The sequence below is a fragment of the Leptinotarsa decemlineata genome, unplaced genomic scaffold, assembly GCF_025532065.1.
Source record: "Leptinotarsa decemlineata unplaced genomic scaffold, Ldec_3_MD MMD2_P_RNA_scaffold_2, whole genome shotgun sequence".
NCBI classification, from domain to species: domain Eukaryota; kingdom Metazoa; phylum Arthropoda; class Insecta; order Coleoptera; family Chrysomelidae; genus Leptinotarsa; species Leptinotarsa decemlineata.
Genome location: NW_027412529.1, coordinates 21,855,338 through 21,875,181, shown reverse-complemented (window position 1 = coordinate 21,875,181; position 19,844 = coordinate 21,855,338). Strand labels below are relative to the sequence as shown.

Genomic DNA, 19,844 nt, shown 5'->3' with positions numbered 1-19,844 from the left:
AAAGAAGGTCTGATCTGAGCATTATGAAGCATCAAAAGTTGCTGAGGTGTGTAGTTTTCTGGTTCGGAACAGTGTTCCGAACTTTTGAGAAGCAGCCTTTGCAATTTCAGCGACATGATTGTGCCAAGACATATTGCTGTCCATTCTAACCCCCAACCAACTTATTGAAGCAGAAGGCGGAATTGTCTGACCTGACATTATTATATCCGGTTCGGAGACATTTATTTTCTTGGAGAAAATCGATGCCTGGGTTTTTGTGGCACTGAATTGAACCTGGTTACTTTCACGACAATTCGAAATCACTTCTAGATCCTCATTAAGATATGCAACCTCTTACTGCCGGTGAAGATGTGCCTCCATAGCCGATGTCATGGAATCCAAATAGAATGACGAGACAAGTGTGGTGTCGTCAGCAAAGCATCATATTGGATTCTTGGTTTTCTCCAATAAGTCGTTGATATACAATAAAAAGAGAGTTTGAGACAATATGGATCCCTGGGAAAGACCAGTTTGGTAATGATACACAGGGTGAATATAAAACTGTTCATCAATATGATGATTTAAATGCAAATCATGTCTTTATAGGAATGGTGGATGAGTTTTCCGGGAAAAAATGAACAGAAACAAAGGCACATAGGAATGGTTCTTAATCAAGTTAAAAATGTTGTCTTCAAGTTAGATACTGGTGCAATGGTAAATGTCATCAATATAAAAACTATTCTCTCTTTCAATGTAGATGAAAAAACTATAAAGATATCGAATAATACTATACCTGTGATTGGCAAATGTCGCTTACATTGTTATTATAAAAATAAATACAGTTTAAAAAACTAAAAAAACACGCTTTTAAAGAACATCGAACTGAAAAGTTAAAAGTATTGTTTTTGAATAAGCTTGATAAAATAACGAACGAAAAATACTAGTATTATTGTGAAAAAAGCGAGGGGCGCTTGATATACAAAAAATATGGCACAAAGCACCAACGCTTCTTTAAAGATACTAGTATTTTTCGTTCGATATTGTTTTGAGCTTATTTGAAGAAATATTTTTAACTTTTCAGTTCGATGTTCTTCAACAGCGTGTTTTTAGTTTTTTAAACTATATTTATTTTTCATTTTTTAGTTTCGTATGCTATAAAAGCGTGTTTTTTAGTCTTTTTAAACCATATATATTTTATCTAAACTTTGGGATCAATCAGCAGTATATTGTTTAGAAAAATGACCATTGATATTTTCCGATTCCAGATTGGGAGCCTGGCCAAGCCCAAGGAGGGCAGCAGGCACCCAAAGGAGGGTTACAAATAAGGCAGAAGGCGCGCGTTTTGAAAAAAAATACTTTTTTCAAATGAAGATATACATGTCAAGTGAGTTCGAGTTATATCAAGGAGGTTACATACAACGCCATCTGATCGCGAATATATCAAGCAATAGTGTTAATATATCAAGGAGGTTACGTACAGTGCCATCTGCTCGCGAATAGATCAAGCAATAATGTTGATATATCAAGAAGTTACGTACAGCGCCATCTGTCCGCGAATAGATAAAGCAATAATGTCAATGTATCAAGGAGGTTACGTACAGCGCAATCTACCCGCGAATAAATCAAGCAATAAAGTATATATATATATATATATATATATATATATATATATATATATATATATATATAGGGGGTTATACAGTATCACACATAAAGTCCGCATCAAATGGGATTTTTTTTTGTTCATCTCTTCAAGCAACTTTTGATATCTCCATTAGGTTGTGCTTTCAAAATGATGCCAAATGACATGCATATGACCGATCAAGTGATTTTTCTTCTGTGTCAAAATTGACATTTTTTCCAAAAAATGTTCAGAAAAGCAGTTATTGCTAGAAATTTCGAAAATCGGTAAAGAGAAAAGATGATTGTTTTTTCATTTTTTACCCATATACCAATTTTTAGCTCTTTAGTACAAATTTAGTTTTTTTACAGTTTTTAGAAAATTTGACATTTGCCGATTTCTCAAATTTAGCCAAACCTCAACAAAGTTAGTGCTTTATGCCTAACTTATCTTTCCAACGCATTTTTATTACCAATTGCAATTCTAAATACAACTTATTTCGCAAAAATTTAAAACACCAGAAAAAATTGATAAAGTTGATACAGTTTTTAAAAACAGATAAATATTTCACTTTATTTCTACTTCTTGCGAAATTGCTTGATGCATAAGCATAATTAAAAAACAATATCAATGAAAAGTCAATAATTTATTCTTTACTGCACTTTTCAAACAGTTAAACTTTGATTTACTAATTACGAAAAATTACAATGCAATTAAACTAAGGGAAGGGATTATACGAAAGTAATTTCACATTTACTAAATATCTTTTATGAGGTATGAATGAACAAAATTACTTCAGAAATTAATTTAGATTTTGTTGCCTAGAAAACTAAACCGTAAAAAATTCTAACAAACATCTGTTAAAATAAAGTTATAATTTAAATTAAGAACACTAAATCAAATCGAAACATATGCCTAAACCATGTAAATACCAATAGAAATACAAAATAAAAAGTCACATTTCGGTGTGCCTTCCACCACGTTCAATGCAATCAATTGTCCTTTTTAAAACAACTTTAACTGCATTCTTTATACTACGGTGTTTCGTGCTTTCAACACATTCTCGAATAACTGCCTCTAAATGGTTTATATCTCGAAAAGGTCTTTGCTTATACACCTTTTGTTTTAAGTAACCCCAAAAGAAGAAATCTAGTGGAGTTATATCAGGAGATCTAGGCGGCCAAAAGTGTTCCATATTGCGACTGATTACTTTGCCCCTAAATATTTCAAAAAGAAGCTCTTTAACCACCCTTGTAGTATGAATAGGTGCATACCACACAACATTTCTTACTTGAAGGGGCATATTATCCAAAACTTCAGATATTTCGGTATTCACAAAGTGTAGGTAATCCGCAGAATTTAAATTACGTCTAAAAAAGTATGGTCCTATAATTTGATCGTTCTATATGCCACACCATACATTCGTCACTTCACTTCACTTAAAGTTCTTGGCCTTTGCTTCCAATAGGCGCATTTAGCCAGCTCGATTCGAGGGGGCGCAGCTGTCTTGCACGCAGCAATGCTGTCACCCCTTTTTTTCTAACTTTTTTTCTAAAAAGTTTTTAGAGACTTCCAAATTTTTCACAGATTCAACACATTAAATTGTTAAAATCCTGTCTCCACGTGGACATCCGGTCCACCCCGGCCTCCAACCGGCGTGAATGGGGACAGGAGTTATATAATCCACTATAACACTCCCACGTGGACATCCGGTCCACCCCGGCCTCCAACCGGCGTGAATGGGAGTGCTGTTTCTTTACAATACTTATAAACGTTCACAAATAACTTTTAAATTAATGCTAGAACGTTCTATGACGGCAGACATACACAACACAAACTGAGCTTCGTCCCCAACAATGGCGTCCGCGTGCCTTCTTTGTGGACGGTCGCTGTCAACACATCCGTCCACCACCACATCAGGAACGAAACTGACCATACATTCGTCTTAAACGAATATTGATCTCGACATTCGATTACGCAATGTGGGTTTTCTTTTGCCCACCACCTGCAGTTTTGCGAGCTCACAACGCCATTTGAAGAGAAGGTCGCTTCATTTGTCCATAAAATTTGATAAGGAAAATGATAATTTTCTTCTTTTTCCCCTTGAAACCAAAAAGAAAAATACAAGCGCATATCCGAAGTCCCTTTCTTTTGATGTATTGATAAATTTCGGTTTATAAGGCGTAAATTTATTTTTGTGTAAAATACGTCGTACACTCTCGGTTAACATCTGTTCTATCTGCAATATCTTGAATACTTGTTTTTTTATGTTCTACGACATCCAAACATATTTCAAATTCCACTTCTTCAGTATGTCTAGAAGGCTGATGTGCTTTTCTAAAATTACTCTCAACCGAGCCAGTAGATTTAAACTTAGCTATTATCCTACTAACTGTTGACTGATGAATATTTCTTGCAGGATGTCTGGCATTAAAAATATCAGCTACTTGTCGGTGACCGGTATTCTCGCCGCATATTAAAACGATTTCAATTTTCTCTTGAAGATTCAGCATTTTTAACAACACACTAGACAACGAATAAACTATTTTGAATCTAAAACTGATAAACACTATTTTGAGTTATTCAACAAATGTCATATGACAATAAAATATTTTGCTTATTCAGTTCAGGTCAAGTGTTTCCACAGTACCCTTAGTTTAATTTCGTTGTAATTTTTCGTAATTAGTAAATCAAAGTTTAACTGTTTGAAAAGTGCAGTAAAGAATAAATTATTGACTTTTCATTGATATTGTTTTTTAATTATGCTTATGTATCAAGCTATTTCGCAAAAAGTAGAAATAGAGTGAAATATTTATCTGTTTTTAAAACTGTATCAACTTTGCATCATTTTTGGCATAATTTTTTCTGGTGTTTTGAATTTTTGCGAAATAAGTTGTTTTTAGAATTGCAATTGGTGATAAAAATGCGTTGGAAAGATAAGTTAGGCATAAAGCACTAACTTTGTTGAGGTTTGGCTAAATTTGAGAAATCGGCAAATGTCAAATTTTCTAAAAACTGTAAAAAAACTAAATTTGTACTAGAGAGCTAAAAATTGGTATATGGGAAAAAAATGAAAAAACAATCATCTTTTCTCTTTACCGACTTTCGAGATTTCGAGCAATAACTGCTTTTCTGAACATTTTTTGGAAAAAATGTCAAATTGGACAGGGAAGAAAAATCACGTGATCGGTCATATGCATGTCATTTGGCATCATTTTTAAAGCTCAAAGCACAACCTAATGGAGATATCAAAAGTTGCTTGAAGAGATGAACAAAAAAAAATCCCATATATATTTATATATATATATATATATATATATATATATATATATATATATATATATATATATATATATATATATATATATATATATATATATATATATATATATATATCAAGGAGGTTACGTACAGCGCCATCTGCCCGCGAATAGATCAAGCAATAATGTCGATAATTCTGTCAAATACAGATCCCGAGCTTGAGAGTTGCAAACAAACAAACATACATACATACAGGTGAAGCCAATAGAAGCGTGTTAATAATGTTTGCTGGTCAGATTTTCTTATAGTTGATATAGACTCTCGAATTAAACATAATTGTGCTGATGTCGTAAAGGAAATACCGAGACATTTTTCGAAGACTTGGTTGCCTTGAAAAACCTTTCCGCATTCAAGTAAAAAAAAAGAAGTGCCTAAAATCTACACAGCACGAAAAATTCCGTTTCCTCTGAGTTTAATCATTGTTTCTAGGAGGTGGAGTCATATGGAATCATCTCTAAAGTAGACTATCTCACAGAATGGGTCAATCCAATAGTACTAGTCGCAAAGATTCATGAGAGGCAACTCTACTGTAACAGCCCTAATTAACGCACTGTTAAAAGGTTGCAGGTAATACAAGGAAATCGATATATTGAAATGAAGAAGCTTAGCAAGCATTCCACACAATGAAGCATGCATTAATATTTGCGCCAATTTCAGTTGTGATACATCCAATGTCGGATGCAGAGAAAAATAATGTGTTGTTGATTTTGACCGAAATATGAGAGGCATTAAACAGTGACACAAAGGAATGTGCAGCAGTATTGTTTGGAATCAACAAATTTCATACCTATGTTGGTGTTTTACATTCCATGGTGGAAAGCAATCACAGTTTGCTTTTGTCGCTAGTCACGCGCTAATCTCTAATCATGTTGTCCCAACAGGAAGGCACGCGTGATTAGCTATGAAAAGCATCCCAAAACATGGTAAGGATAAAATGTCCATAGCTCCTTTGGAGACCTGCCTAATCTCGGAGAAAGCCTTTAGAATGAAGGCTGACTTATGGCATACCAAATTAGTGGATGAGATAACAGAAAACTCAGAAAAGTATCCAGAATGGAAGTGAAAGAGATAACTTTGAATAAAAATGTCCCTTTTGATTTTGGACTTTACACTAATTTCTCTGAATAAATTGACATGATTCCAAAGAAGCTCAATTTTCAGTTCTTCAAGAATGTCAGAATGATATAGTAGTAGTCCATCTTTGTATTTATAAGACACTTCACTGGATAAGGGAGCTTGACTATTGATCTTGTTTTTCACTAGATTAAATTTGTACTTGTGATACACTGTTTGGAACCTTTGGTGTAGTACTGAATGTTACTGGACTTGTGAGGCACTGTTTGGAACCTTCGGTGTAGTAATGAATATTACTGGAGTTTTTTCCCAACACCAAACCGTTATTTTAACACCTCGAGGACGTGTTTCGATCACCAAGTGATCATCTTCAAGATGAAGATTAAACTGAATATACACTTACAATGTTACCCTTATTTATACCATAGATACCTCTAATATGAAATAAAACCGTTTCCAGGTAGAAATTTGCTTTTATGAACAACAGTAGGAAACAGCTATGGGTAACCCCTTGTCTCCCCACCTGGCAAACCTGATCATGAGCAGATTCGAAATGGAAACCAAAGAAAAGTCAACGTATTTTTCCTAGGATATGGCTAAGGAATGTAGATGATGTTTTCGCGATATTCGATAACAAAGAATCGAATAATGGGGACTTTGTTTCCATTTTTAATAACAGGTTCCCATCAATAAAATTAACTGATGACTTAGAAAATAAAGAACAACTTCCATTTCTAGACGTTTTGGTGATGAAGAACAAATATGGAGGGCTAGAATACGATGTATATGGAAAGATTTCCAAGGAACTAGGTATGAAGGTGGTTTTTGACACAAGTTCTACACTACACAGCCTTTCAGGAAATCCAAAAGTCGAGAATTTGGAAAAGTCTGGAATTTACGAAATCAAATTCAAGGACTGCGATGCAAAATATTATGGACAGACAAAACGATCAATTAAAATAAAATATAAGGAATACTTAGCACATCTAAAATATGGAAGACCAGCAGTCGCCCATCATATTTTGCAACAAAATCATTTCATAGGCTTTAGTTTATTAGGATCAGTTAGACAACTTCACAACAACAGGCATCTAGATGCCTATGAGAGTGTAGAAATAAGTGAACATAATAATATCATGAATAAGGATAGTGGACCAATACCTAATAGTATACTATATAGCTTGTTAAAATAATATTTTAATTATTAGATTTACCTGACTATCACATAAGGATAAATGGAATTAATTTAAGACTAGTAGATAAGGCAATATTGTGAAATTACTTTAAGCCTAGAAGAGGTGTCTATGGTATAAATAAAAATAACATGGTACCTAAGTATATTTAGTTTAATCTTCCTCTTGAAGATGATCACTTAATGATCGAAACACGTGTTGAGATGTTGAAATAACGGTTTGGTGATGGGGAAAAACTCCAGTAATATTCATTAAATTTGTGCTTAATAAACAAAAAATCAGTTGTTCGGCACTATCTGAATACATAGTAAGCATTCCACCGTGGTACTGCTGCTGGATGAACGAAAAACATCTGCCTGACCTACTTCTGTGAGGTATTCATTATTGTATGTCGGAAATAATTAGAAGTCCGGCATGGTATTAGCCGAGAAAGAAGTTGTTTTCCGGTAGGCATTCATCAAAACCTACTGTGTGGGTACGTTGGGAGAGATAAATGTCTAGAAATTCTATTCCAAAATATTTATTTTCTCATACGTATGTTTCTGTCCTAGATACAGTCTTGGTTGATATGAGTTCTTGGTTGATATGAGTTCTTGGTTGCTAATCACTCTTGAAAATGTTGGTACATTTGTTATTCAATCGTCGAATTTTGATTTCTTCAATACTATTCAATTATCATATGATTCACAAGATTCAATCTCTCTCGAAGTATTCCATTTTTCAATTCATGAAAATTTGCCTGTTCTCCCTAAAATGCATTTTCTAGATATTCGCGAGAACTGATAGAATACTTACTAAGAGTTGCAATCTGGAGTGCATTTTCCAGCTACATGTCAAAAAAATTATAGTCTGTGCTGAAAAACCCAAGTGAAATGTTTTGTTATGAATCTTTTGAAATAATATGCACCAAATACTACTGACTATTTTATTGAACAAAGATGTAATATATATCAGATATACAAAATTATTGGAAATAACAAGGACATTTATGTTATTATGTTATTAAGTTCTTTCAAACTTAACAGTACCAGAAACAAATCAACTCAAAAAATGTTAGATTTCGTTTTTCAATTCGAATAATCAATTGAGTTTTCATTCGTTTGATGAAAATGGAAAGGCAACAATAGAAAATCACAGAAAAAACGATTGTCAACAATTTCATCTAAATAAAAAACCAATGCGAATATGAACCTGTTATATGGCGCATTTGGAATTTTGCATAACCTCATTTTCCCGAATCTTCTTCTTTATTTTCCTGATCTCCATCTGTCGTATCAATATTTGCTGTCTCTTTCCTACCAAATTTGGAAAATATTTCGAAACCATATTTGTTATTATTTTTTTTGTGGAAACTGTCGAAATGTTTGTATCCGTCGTCTCCTTCTGAGTTCATCTTCTTGGAAAATCCCAGAATATGTCCGTCATCATCTACATTGTCACCATGAGTGTGAATGAAAGCTTTCTTCACGCCTGAAAATTATGTATTATCGGAGAAAGAATTAAACAGACACTACAATTTGGAACATATTAAGCCTATAATTGAGAATACAATATTCAGTTGAATGTTTGTACATAGAGTATTTATATTATTTGGATTGTCCAATTGAATATTTTGGTCTAATTTGAACATCTGTTTTCTATTCAAATAACCAATATTCTTCAACTCCTTATAGTGACTAGGTGAATTTTCATATTTTCTACATTGGCCATAGCATCCAATGGAAAAAAGATTAAATTCCAACCTTTTTGAGTTTCAAACTAGATATTTCACAAATGAATTTTATGGAGGATGAGGACCATGGAATACCATATCAATTTATTGGAAATGAATATATCATGTTGGGAATGTTGAAAAAGGAATAGTGCTATTAGACTACCAAAATAATCCTGTTATCAGTAGCCAATATTCACCAGATCTATTACTCTTCAGCAGACGAACAAGAACAACATATTATCCATTTATACAAATCTTTTGAAGCCTAAACTGGTTGAGGATTCCGAAAGAATTTTGCAAAGTAACACAAAGGAAAATGAATATTACTTCAACATACAAAGCGTGAAAAATCATATACAATAAAAAGTGGTTCCATCTAATAACATGCGTACAAAGTTGGGCCAATCTCATTTCTCGCGTTGAGAGATTTTGACAAAACATTTGAAGTAACAGGTTTCGGTAATGTTGAAGGCGCTTTTAACATGGAGCCATAGTTAAGGAAATTATTTTGTAATCTTACAAACTTCCTCTCGTTCATTGGTGTTAATTCAGGATACATTTGGTTGAATTTTCTACAAGTTCTGGCAATGATTTGATCACACTGTCCGTGTATAATAAATAACTATTTTTCCACATAAACGGCTTTATTAAGGAAACTTGACGATTTAGGTATAGGGACATGATATATCATCTTGAAGCATTTTTCACCATCTTTCAATTTACCGAGAATAATACAGGGGGTTTCATTTGATAAAATGAACTTTTGCCTACTTTTATGCACAATGGAAATAATAGTAATTTTAGCACGCCCTGTATGATATGGAGTCGATTTCTTGATGTTATTTGAATATTTAGAGTTTGGCCAAACTATCATCAAAATATCAACTTTTCATGAATTGAGAGTACTGATGTACTTAATTTCAATTAAGGCTATGTTTTGGACCATATTTAGCACAATTTATTTTTTATCTCGAAAACAGATAGAGATAGGTATAGGATATTATCAACAAAAAAGCATTAAAATACCAGAGCAATTCCAAAAATGTATTAATATACGGGGTGTTCCATTTAAAAAAATTAAGTTGCTAGGACTTTTTGATGGAAGTGGCAACGCTGCAATGATGAAAATATTTTAGATCGCTAGAACAGGTAAGGAAATATGAGAGGTGAAATTTTCAGAAAAATCATGTTTTGCGTTTTCCAGAAACGTCTAACCTACTATCGACCGTGAGTCACGCTGTATAAGATTAAATACAAGATATAAAAAAATTAATGTTCATAGTTTCTCTTCACAACTTGATAATGCTTCTAATTGGTAGTCTGTATTTTCCAGTGCAAAGTCATGATATTTATATATTATATTTCCATTCAATGTTATTTTAATGAATCTGGATGGCATATATTTGTCGAACGTTAACAAATAAATACTTATAAAATTGCATTTCGTGGTCTATTAAAGATCTAAGCGGCTCATTGACATCGAACGAAAAGTGGGAAAAAATGTATCGGAGACTCTTGATTTTTGGTATATACAGAGATATATTAATTATGCGATGAAACAGAGTGTGACAAAAATGATGATGATGTGAAATTGGTTTTGGTAAAAATGAATTGTGACTAGAAGTATGATTGCAGATATCTGTCATGAGCAAACAGAAAAGTTGGTTAACAGGAGTTTTCTGAAATTTTTTGCTTATACAGAATTTAAAGAGGGTAATAGAAAAAATGATTAATTGAAAATAGAAGGAAAATGACTGGAAGTGAGGTTTCTTTCGAGAATCGTTTGGTGTATGTAAGATTAGGTGTTAATAATGACAACTTTGGAGAAAAATCAACACAAAACGCTTTGAGGATTTGAATAATATTTTTCAAATCACATTGTGAGCACATCTGTCAAATCCAATATTAAACTACAAACATTATTAAGAATTAATTATTTCTTCTAATGATGCTCCATGAAGCTGAGTGAAGTACTTTTTTCACACGTCGAAAGTGAAACTGTTTTCTCGACCTACGTCTCTATGCAAAACCGTATGGAGAATTAATATAAAATAACCCTTCAGCTAGGTATTTCACTACATACCAGTTTGTGGTATCAAATCTTCTCGGGGACATATATAAGCATTGAAATCAAACTCAAAAAAGTCAATGGAGCCTTTGAGTTTCAATCAACTGTTGGAAACCAAAGAAAGTCTACTTTTTTAAAGAAATTTCTGTATGGTTTATATTAACGTAACTAACCTGGCTTCAATAGATCCTCAATGTTATCTGGAATGACCGCATTTCTCGTTTGCCTTGCAGTACTCCCCATGAAAACATTAATACCTTGATTATTTGCCACTAATTCTTCAGAGGGGATTATCAGACATGATGCTAAATATACTATTGAACTCAACATTGTGGCAGTTGTGAACATTCAACGTTGAATTTCTTCAAGAACTGATGCTAACAGAGTTATAGTGTTTACTTTGCTCCCCTCTGTGATTTTCATTGTCTTTCACTGAGAGTGAACTTAATTTAATGTTGCGGTTAAGGTTTGATAATCGCTGATATGATGTAATTTTTGATCATGTAATCGAGAAATATCACAATTGACAGTCGAATAAAAACAAAACAATGTATCCATATTTGTGAAAAAGTTGATTTCAGTCGACAAAAGATTCGCTGATTAGGAACGAATTCGAATATCGATTGTTGTACATCGGAAGTTTGAACTCTTACATAATTTGAAGAAAGTTCATATCTTTTCGCAATCGATTCAAGTCAATTTGAAAATTGTCACTTTTTTCTTCGAATTCAATTTTTATTTCTGGTTAAACAACATATCGATACAGTTGAGTTGATGAAGGAATACAAATGCGTCATCATTTAAATACGCGATGAAACACACACATTTATATAGCATCTCATTTTTCTTCGAGTGCAAAAAAAACAGTCAAGGTAGGTGTTTAATCAGAGAGAACCCCTGTTTGCATCTGCAAGCAGATGGTACTTTGAAAAATGGATCGCCAGCAATTTCCCATATTTTGATATCAATTGATGACTTTTACAAAATGGTTAGGGCTTTCGCGGCCATAGATTTTTGGAATTTCTTCAAAGGTTTATACATCCTGAGTTTTTCTCCGATCACTGGATATTACAGCTGCGTAAAGCGTATGCATTTTGACTCAGGTAGTTTGGTGTGCTGATAGCTGTAAATGGTTAGGTAGATTATCAGTAACATTAGTCAACCTTTTTCTATCTGCCGTCATGCTGTTCAATATCATTGAACTTCTTAGAATTGGATTCCATATCCAGTTGAGGTTCACAGCTTCTTCTTTTCAGTTGAAATTATTCGCGTGTTTGTAGATCTCTATTGCTTCCCGTACCAGTCGGCTATGGTATCCCTGGTTAGACAAAGTGAGTTCGTGTTTTCAAATCCAGTGACTTCCTTCACTGAGTGCGTGTTCTGCGATAGCCGACTTGACCGTTCGGCCTAGTCTGCAGCTCCTTTCATGCTCCTCCAGCCTTATTCCCATGGATCTTTCGATGTTTCCAATGTATACCTTTCCACAAGAGCACGATATGCGATATACTGCTGCTCAGAGTGGGTCTCTCTTGTCTTTAGCCGACCTAAGACTTTGTTGTATCTTGGTGTGTTTGAAACTCGTTTCAATGTTGTTTTTCTCCAAGTGTTTTCCAAATCTGTCTGTGACCTTAGGGATATAATATGGTAGATATGCGAGTGCAACCATCTGAGCCTCCTTCCTGGTTTGAGGCCATGTTCATCTCGGGTACACTGTATCCATTCGATCTCAAGTTCACTTGAGGACGTTCCAGTTATTTCTCGAGATGCTCTTGTTCACATATTCCTCGAGCCCATTCAGTTAGAGTGGTGATTACTCCTCTTTTCTGATCAGGATGGTGGTTTGGGAGTACGTGCAGGTATCTATCCAAGTGCGTGGGTTTTTGGTACACTTTGTGAGTTAGTCTGCACTACATCGTTCGATTAGGGCATCTTGGAATGCTATCCGTTGGCCCTGCTCATTCTCCATGGTGAACTCAATGGTGGTGTCTTGAGCGTTCAAGTGGTCTAGAAAAGAGTTTGGAACGTCCCTTTCATGTTCCCAGGTGTCGAAGGTTTCATCTAATGGGTACCTTCTGTGAGCAACGAGATGGCGTGACGATGGGAATTCCACATAGCTCAGTGATAGTCAACTACATCATAGAACATTTTGAAAAGAAAGCAATCGACACTTCTGAATTAAAACTGACCTTGCGGCTACGTTACGTGGATGACACCTTCGATATGTGGAAACATGGGAGGGACGCTCTAAACCTTTTTTCTAGACCACTTGAACGCACAACATCTCAGCACCAAATTCACCAAGGAGACTGAACAGAACCAACGGATAGCATTCCTAGATGTACTAATCGAAAGATGTGATGCTAGACTAACCCACAAAGTGTACAAAAAACCTGCACGTACTATCAGAGCACCATCCTAATCAGAATAGAGGAGTAATATCCACTCTAACTGAACGGGCTCGAGGAGTATGTGAAGCAGAGCATCTCGAGTAAGAACTGGAACGACTTCAGGTGAACTTGGGATCGAATGGATACAGTGTACCCGAGATCAACATTGTCATGAAACTGAAGAGTTCCACGGCTCAAAACGGGGAGAAGGCTCAGATTGTTTCACGTGCATATATATGTCATATATCCCTAGGGTTACAGACATAATTGGGGATTTTTTGAGAAAACACAACATTAATACGATTTTCAAACCCACCAAGAAGATAAAATAATTTCTCAAGTCGACTAAAGATTGAAGACTATCAGCAGCAGGGGTATATCACATACCGCCACTTGTGGGAAGGTGAACATCGGAACCACCGATATATCCATGGATGTAAGGTTGAAGGAGCATGATAGAAACTATAGACTAGGCCGAACGGACAAATTAACTGTAGCAGACCACGCATTCTGTAAAGGCTACCATAGACGACTGGTACGGAAGACTATAAGAGATCCACAAACATGCGGGTGATTTCAACAGAAAAGAAGAAGCTATGAACAGGCTTTACGCAATTTACCTAATCCAGATATAGGTATTAGCACACCAAACTACCTGGGTCAACATTCATATGCCTTACGGAGCCGTAATATTCAGTCATCGAAGATTACTCAGGATGTATCTCTGAAGAAGCTAGCCACACTGGTGCCCGCGAAATGTCGGGGAAAAATTCCATAAATCGACGGCCTTCAAACCCGTAATACAGTTATACGCACTGAGAATTGATGACAGTTCACATTGTTGCATGTTGTTTATTGAAAAGCTACTACTAAACTGTGGGCATTTCATATTCCACAGTTAGTGGATTTAATATCGTAATCAAAAATTGAAACCTCAAATTGGGATTGACACTGTCAAATGTTTCGCCTGGAATATTTGTATTATAACATTACATAAAATAAAATGCTTTTTCACGATAATTTATTTAGTAATATGAAGCGGTTACTTTCTAGTGAATTTCGTAAAAGCAATTCGCCATCAACGGTTATTGACATTTATCTTTGAAACAAATAACCGTACCAGGCACAACAACTTGTCTCGAATTTGAACGAATATTTTCAACAGGAGACTTAAAATCAGTTTCATGCATTGCAGAGGTAAACACATAGGTAAAAAGTCCCGGGCCTAAGAAAATCGGCTTCATTCATCAACCTTATCTCCATCAAGAGTCACACAATCATTTCAGAGCCGCTCTAACATTTCAATACCACTTTTCTAGAATAATTTATCTTTTGCCTCAAAATATGCTTTAGTTCCAACAATAATCTCTTCATTCGAACAAAATTTCTTACCGGTGGAAATTTTTTGTCTGCGAACAGCCAATAGTCGCTGGGGGCCAAATATGGCGAATACGGTGGATATGGGAGCAATGGGGAATGTTCCTCCTGACGAAAACGGAGTTGTTTTCATAAAAGAGCTCTAAAACAACGCATTTTAAACTTATCATTTGAACCTTTTTCTTTAAAAAATTATTTAAATATTTAAAAAAGAGAAATGAAATAATGCATTCACCATTTAAAGGAATTCGTTTCTATTTCACCATTTGACAACATCGGTTATAGCTAATAAAGGACAATGAATCTGTTACCTGTATGAGACGAACAAAGATGACATAATATTTCAGAGGCGTGCTTTTCTGTTTACTTATGTTCCGAGTTGCGAGACATTCTGTGACATATGCCATTTTGTGCACCTAACCTATCTTCCTCTATATAAATAACGAAACAACTGTTGTTATGTGGCTTGTGGAACATTGAACTATAATTTATATTTTGCCTTAATTGTTGATTCATAAAGATAATTTTCCTTTTTTAAAGGAGAATATATAGGTACGTATAAATTATTTCAACTTGATATAGGCGCTGTTGCCAATATGTGAATTAGAAACAAATCCCTTCAAAAATTATAACCCAACATTTGAAACATCAATTTGAATACTTTTCGAAGTGAATTTGAAAAAGTCATGAATTGAACTCAACTTTATTTTGTTCAAACTTGCATTTGCTTAATAAACCCAAATTGAGAAATATTTCCCATTCAAAGTTCAATTCATGTAGTTTTGCTATTGTTTTGATCGACTCATGAGACGGCGCATTGTCTTGATGAAACAGAATTTTTTTCTTTGCCATATGCGGTCGTTTCGGCCTTCTAACGGTTCAATAACGCCGTTGATATTATCTCTCTTCTCAAGATAATCGATTAATATTACACCACGAACATTCGAAAATTCCAAAGCCGTAACCTTTTCAGCCGATTTTTGTGCTTTTGGGTGCTTTGGGCGAGGTTTACCAGTTGTTCATCACTCAGATGGTGATTATTTTGATTTCGAAGTAATGGATCCATGTTTCATCCATTGTTATATATCGATGCGAAAATTTCGGATCGTTATGTTAAAACATGGCCAAACGCTGCTCAGAATCATCAAGACGTTCTTGTTTTTCGTCAACAGTGAGCTTGCGCGGCACCTACTTTAAACAAAGCTTTGTCGTAGTCAAACGCTCATGCAATTCAAAGTCAACACGCCCTTTTGATATCTTCATAATGTCAGCTATCTTACGTAACTTCACTTTTCAATCATTCAAAACGATTTTGGGAATTTCTTTGTTTTATGGTGTTACTGACTCATTTGGAGTAACTTGCGATGAATCTTGAAAATGGAAGACGTTGCACAGGTATGCCTGATAGTTTTACTCCAGCTTTCTGCGCCGCACTAGCTGGGTTAGTTGTTGTCTTTCCATCGGATATCTGCCAGGCGTACCTACAAAATTGTAGGTCCACATGAAAGGTAAAGGCATGGGGGTGTAATGCACCTCTCCGGAATATCATCATTATTCTGACTCCTACCCAAGAGTATGTTTTCGTGGAGTTGTTTCCTGGCTTTGTCTGCAGGTGTCTACAGATAGAGTTCATGACTAGCTGGAATTAATTTGGTTTGGTCGGGATACTCAGACGGTTCACTCCGTAGGAGTGATAGAAGTCACCGGTACTTGATGAAAATTCATTGTAACGCATATTAAAAAACTTGACAGTTTACAGAACCGCGACACGTCTTTCGCAATACAATAGCATCTTTAGGCGTCACAATGCTCAATATTGGAATTCTTACAATAAAGTGTTTTTTGAATCCCTTCTGTATGGAGTTGATGATCTGTGTCTGCCGCATTTATCAGAGTATTCGTTGCCTGCGATGCCTGACAAAGCCCGGTTAGTTTCAACTGATCCAGAAAAAGTTTGTAATAATCTACGGTGTTACCGAAACGCCTCGAGAAATAAAAAATGTTTCTGAAAATTTATTGATAATTATCATAGATAGTTATGTTGAAAACCATCAGTATTCAGCCAAGATATTTGAGGTGTCATCTATTCTGGCGAGAGGGCAACTGTCCTTTCTGGTGGCGTCATCAGGTTACATGTAATCTTCGCAGAATCTCATCGATCTATCTTTCTCGCTCACCAACACCACAGGTGATGACCAGTAGGTGCTTGATTGTCCGATGACTCCTTCCTCCAACATGTCCTCAACGATGGATGAAACTCCGACCTGCTTCACGGAGGGCAATCGTCTCGGTAGTTGACGCTTGGGCTTGGTACCTCTAGTGTATCGATTCGATGTGGAACTAAATCCGTTGAATCGATGATTTTGTTCTTCACAAATATGTCGTTTTCTTCTTTCACGAATCGGATGGCCTTGCATAATTATTCTGTAAAGAGAAGGCTCCACGTTTCCCTGAAGCAGTCGGTGAGTCCCTTCGCGGGTTGTGGAGCTGCAGAGAAACTTCTTTCGTCAATTATTGCAAAGGTGAACAACCCCTGTTTGTTAAAAATGAGAAGAAACACATTCCAAATGATAACTTTTCAATGGATATTCGATGAATATCCAATGGATATCTGGAATGGATATTCATTGGACGTCCAAAAGTGCCAGTGAATAAAAATTGATGTCCACTAGACATCCTTTTGAATAATAATGTATATCCATTGTACATCAAATAAGTGTTCTTGTGTTAATTTGCTAAGTCTTTAATAACGTTGAATATATTAGGAATTGAAATTAATGTAATTGGTTGACTTATGGCAATTTTGTACGTAACTTATTTGTAATAAGTTGGATATATTATTTTTCGTTGAATTTTAAATACCAAAACACATGTGTTTTCATATAAAAAGGAAACCTTTATCAGCTTCTAGAAATAACCTCAAAGTCAACAGGGCCAAGTCATTTAAAGAAAAAGTCGTTGAAATTAACTACTTGATGCTAAGAAATTCGATATTTTGAAACATTCAACCTCATCATTCATTTCATTATCATGACATTAAGGGTCGAAAATATAGTATTCAGTATGTGTACCCCATTTAGAATAACAGTCAAAAAGTACTTAAACGTACAATAAATATCGAAATTTATGTTATGAGTTCAAAGGTTTAACGACATGATAAAATTGAGGCATCCGAGATAGTCTACATACCTCTTATTCAAGACAGCAAAAATATCAAAATAACGCTTATAGTGACATCTATATATCAGTAGCAGGCTCACGACGTTAGAAATATCGGGGACTAGTCCTGAACTCCTGCGGACTTATTCGCCGGACCATGAGGTGGCACCTAGGGTATTGGTGTTTTATAGCAGATCTAGAATTCAGGCAAGACATACCTATGTCTTGAGTGAAGTTATTTTAATTTTCAGAGGAATAATCCTGTCATTTTGTTTTAGTGGTTTATTCATATTTTCCACATGGTTATAATTATTATATATTTCTTTTTCTTTCATATAGTTTAAATAATGTTCAGTAAAACATATATGAATGAATGTTGTTTATTGATAGTAAATAAACATACTAAAGCAATACACGATAAATACAATAAACATTACAATGAACCAACAGAAGTTGTTGAGAGCTTTAACAACTTGTACGTGGTAACACAACACATAATTACATTTTTTACAATAATAAATTCAGTACACTAAACACAATATTCTATCACATAGTTTGTATGTAAGTATATAAGTACAATAATGAAAATTAAAAGATTTATATAACAAACAAGAAGAATAAAAGGTGAAATTTGAATTGTAGAAACAAGACAGCATCATTCAATTATAGTTCACCAGTATTATCTTGACAATTCACTCAACGATGTGTAGCTATATTTATGATTATTATCATCATATAAAAGAATAGTTTCAATATCATTTTGTATAGGTTAAACTCCAGTAGTAATTTTGGTTTATTTCATTTTATCAATAATTGTTAATCCGATCATTCCGCCGACTTTATTCATCAATAAAGTTGGTTTGTGAAAACTGCTAATATTATTTCATTCCCTCAAACCCCTAAAAGACCACACATTTAAGCCGTGGCCGAATCCAGTCTCTGAGGATATAATTGGTGGCATAACCAAGCCATTGCTCTACGAAGATTAGAAGGTGAAAAAATTTAACTGTTGACCAAGTCGCTACTAATTCTCAATCCGGGTGATCAGGACGGATTTCAAACTTTTTCTGATCTGCTGGCAGCAACTCTCGCGCTACCAAACTAAATTAAAAACTAAATACTTTCGACTGAACGATCCCATATACAGGGGAGTGTATTTTTTTGGTGCGAGTATAACTAAGATAATCATTATGTATCATTAGTAGTATATAGGGATCGCCAATTTATACCCGACGGTCATTTATTACATATTCATTCGATGAAAATGAAGAAATATTGCTATTTTCTTCGAATTGATTGTCCAGCTGTTCTGGTAATTCTGAATCTGTTTCTAAATTAGTTTCCAATACGCTCTGCCAACACTTTCTATCGGAGATATGATAACGGATGCTAACAAATTGTAGGAATATACTGGGTGACTCAATTGTTTTTTTGATTTTGCTCATCATCTCAAAGCGTACCATGAGATATATCACCAGTAGAATCCATCTAACGAGAATGAGTCAAGTAAAACTATCATTCCTATGTAGAGAAGGAATCTTATAATATTGATTGAAAATTTCTCCCGTTAAACTTACTTTCCTGGTATTCTTTTCTTCTCAATAAAAAGTAGGTATCATCTTCTATTATTGTCATCATAGTTTTCTTCTTAATGCATTCCCCTCTTCAGTTTTCTTCAACCTTTCACCATAATTCAACATCATCATATCGATTTGATTTCGTAGGATTTTCAGTACAATAGTTATCAGCAATACTCACTAGTATTTTTTCAACAACTTATTTGAATAGGACGAGCAGTCGAACAAAGAACAATCTGGTGGAAGTGATATATATGTAGACTAGCTGGTTATAGAAGTTAGTGTCGATATGAAATTATCAACAGACTCCTAGTAACAGTTGAATAAAGGTATCGTTCATGTTATAATCATTTCTTTTAAAAAATGTGGCCAGT

General features: G+C 34.7%; 1 protein-coding gene across 2 annotated transcripts; it reads right to left on the bottom strand.

The window, feature by feature from the left end:
- Positions 1-8,106: 8,106 nt before the first annotated feature.
- LOC111515690 (uncharacterized) lies at positions 8,107-14,937 on the bottom strand. Of its 2 annotated transcripts, none has more exons than XM_074185544.1 (2): positions 14,750-14,937; positions 8,107-8,658 (listed from the first exon to the last, which is right to left on the bottom strand). In XM_074185544.1, exons 1-2 carry the CDS (start codon positions 14,865-14,867, stop codon positions 8,414-8,416), a joined length of 363 nt encoding a protein of 120 aa, XP_074041645.1. In that variant the 5' UTR covers positions 14,868-14,937; the 3' UTR covers positions 8,107-8,413. The 2 variants fall into 2 exon arrangements, with proteins under 2 accessions (XP_074041645.1, XP_023027666.2); XM_023171898.2 differs by lacking the exon at positions 14,750-14,937 and adding an exon at positions 11,144-11,396.
- Positions 14,938-19,844: the final 4,907 nt, after the last annotated feature.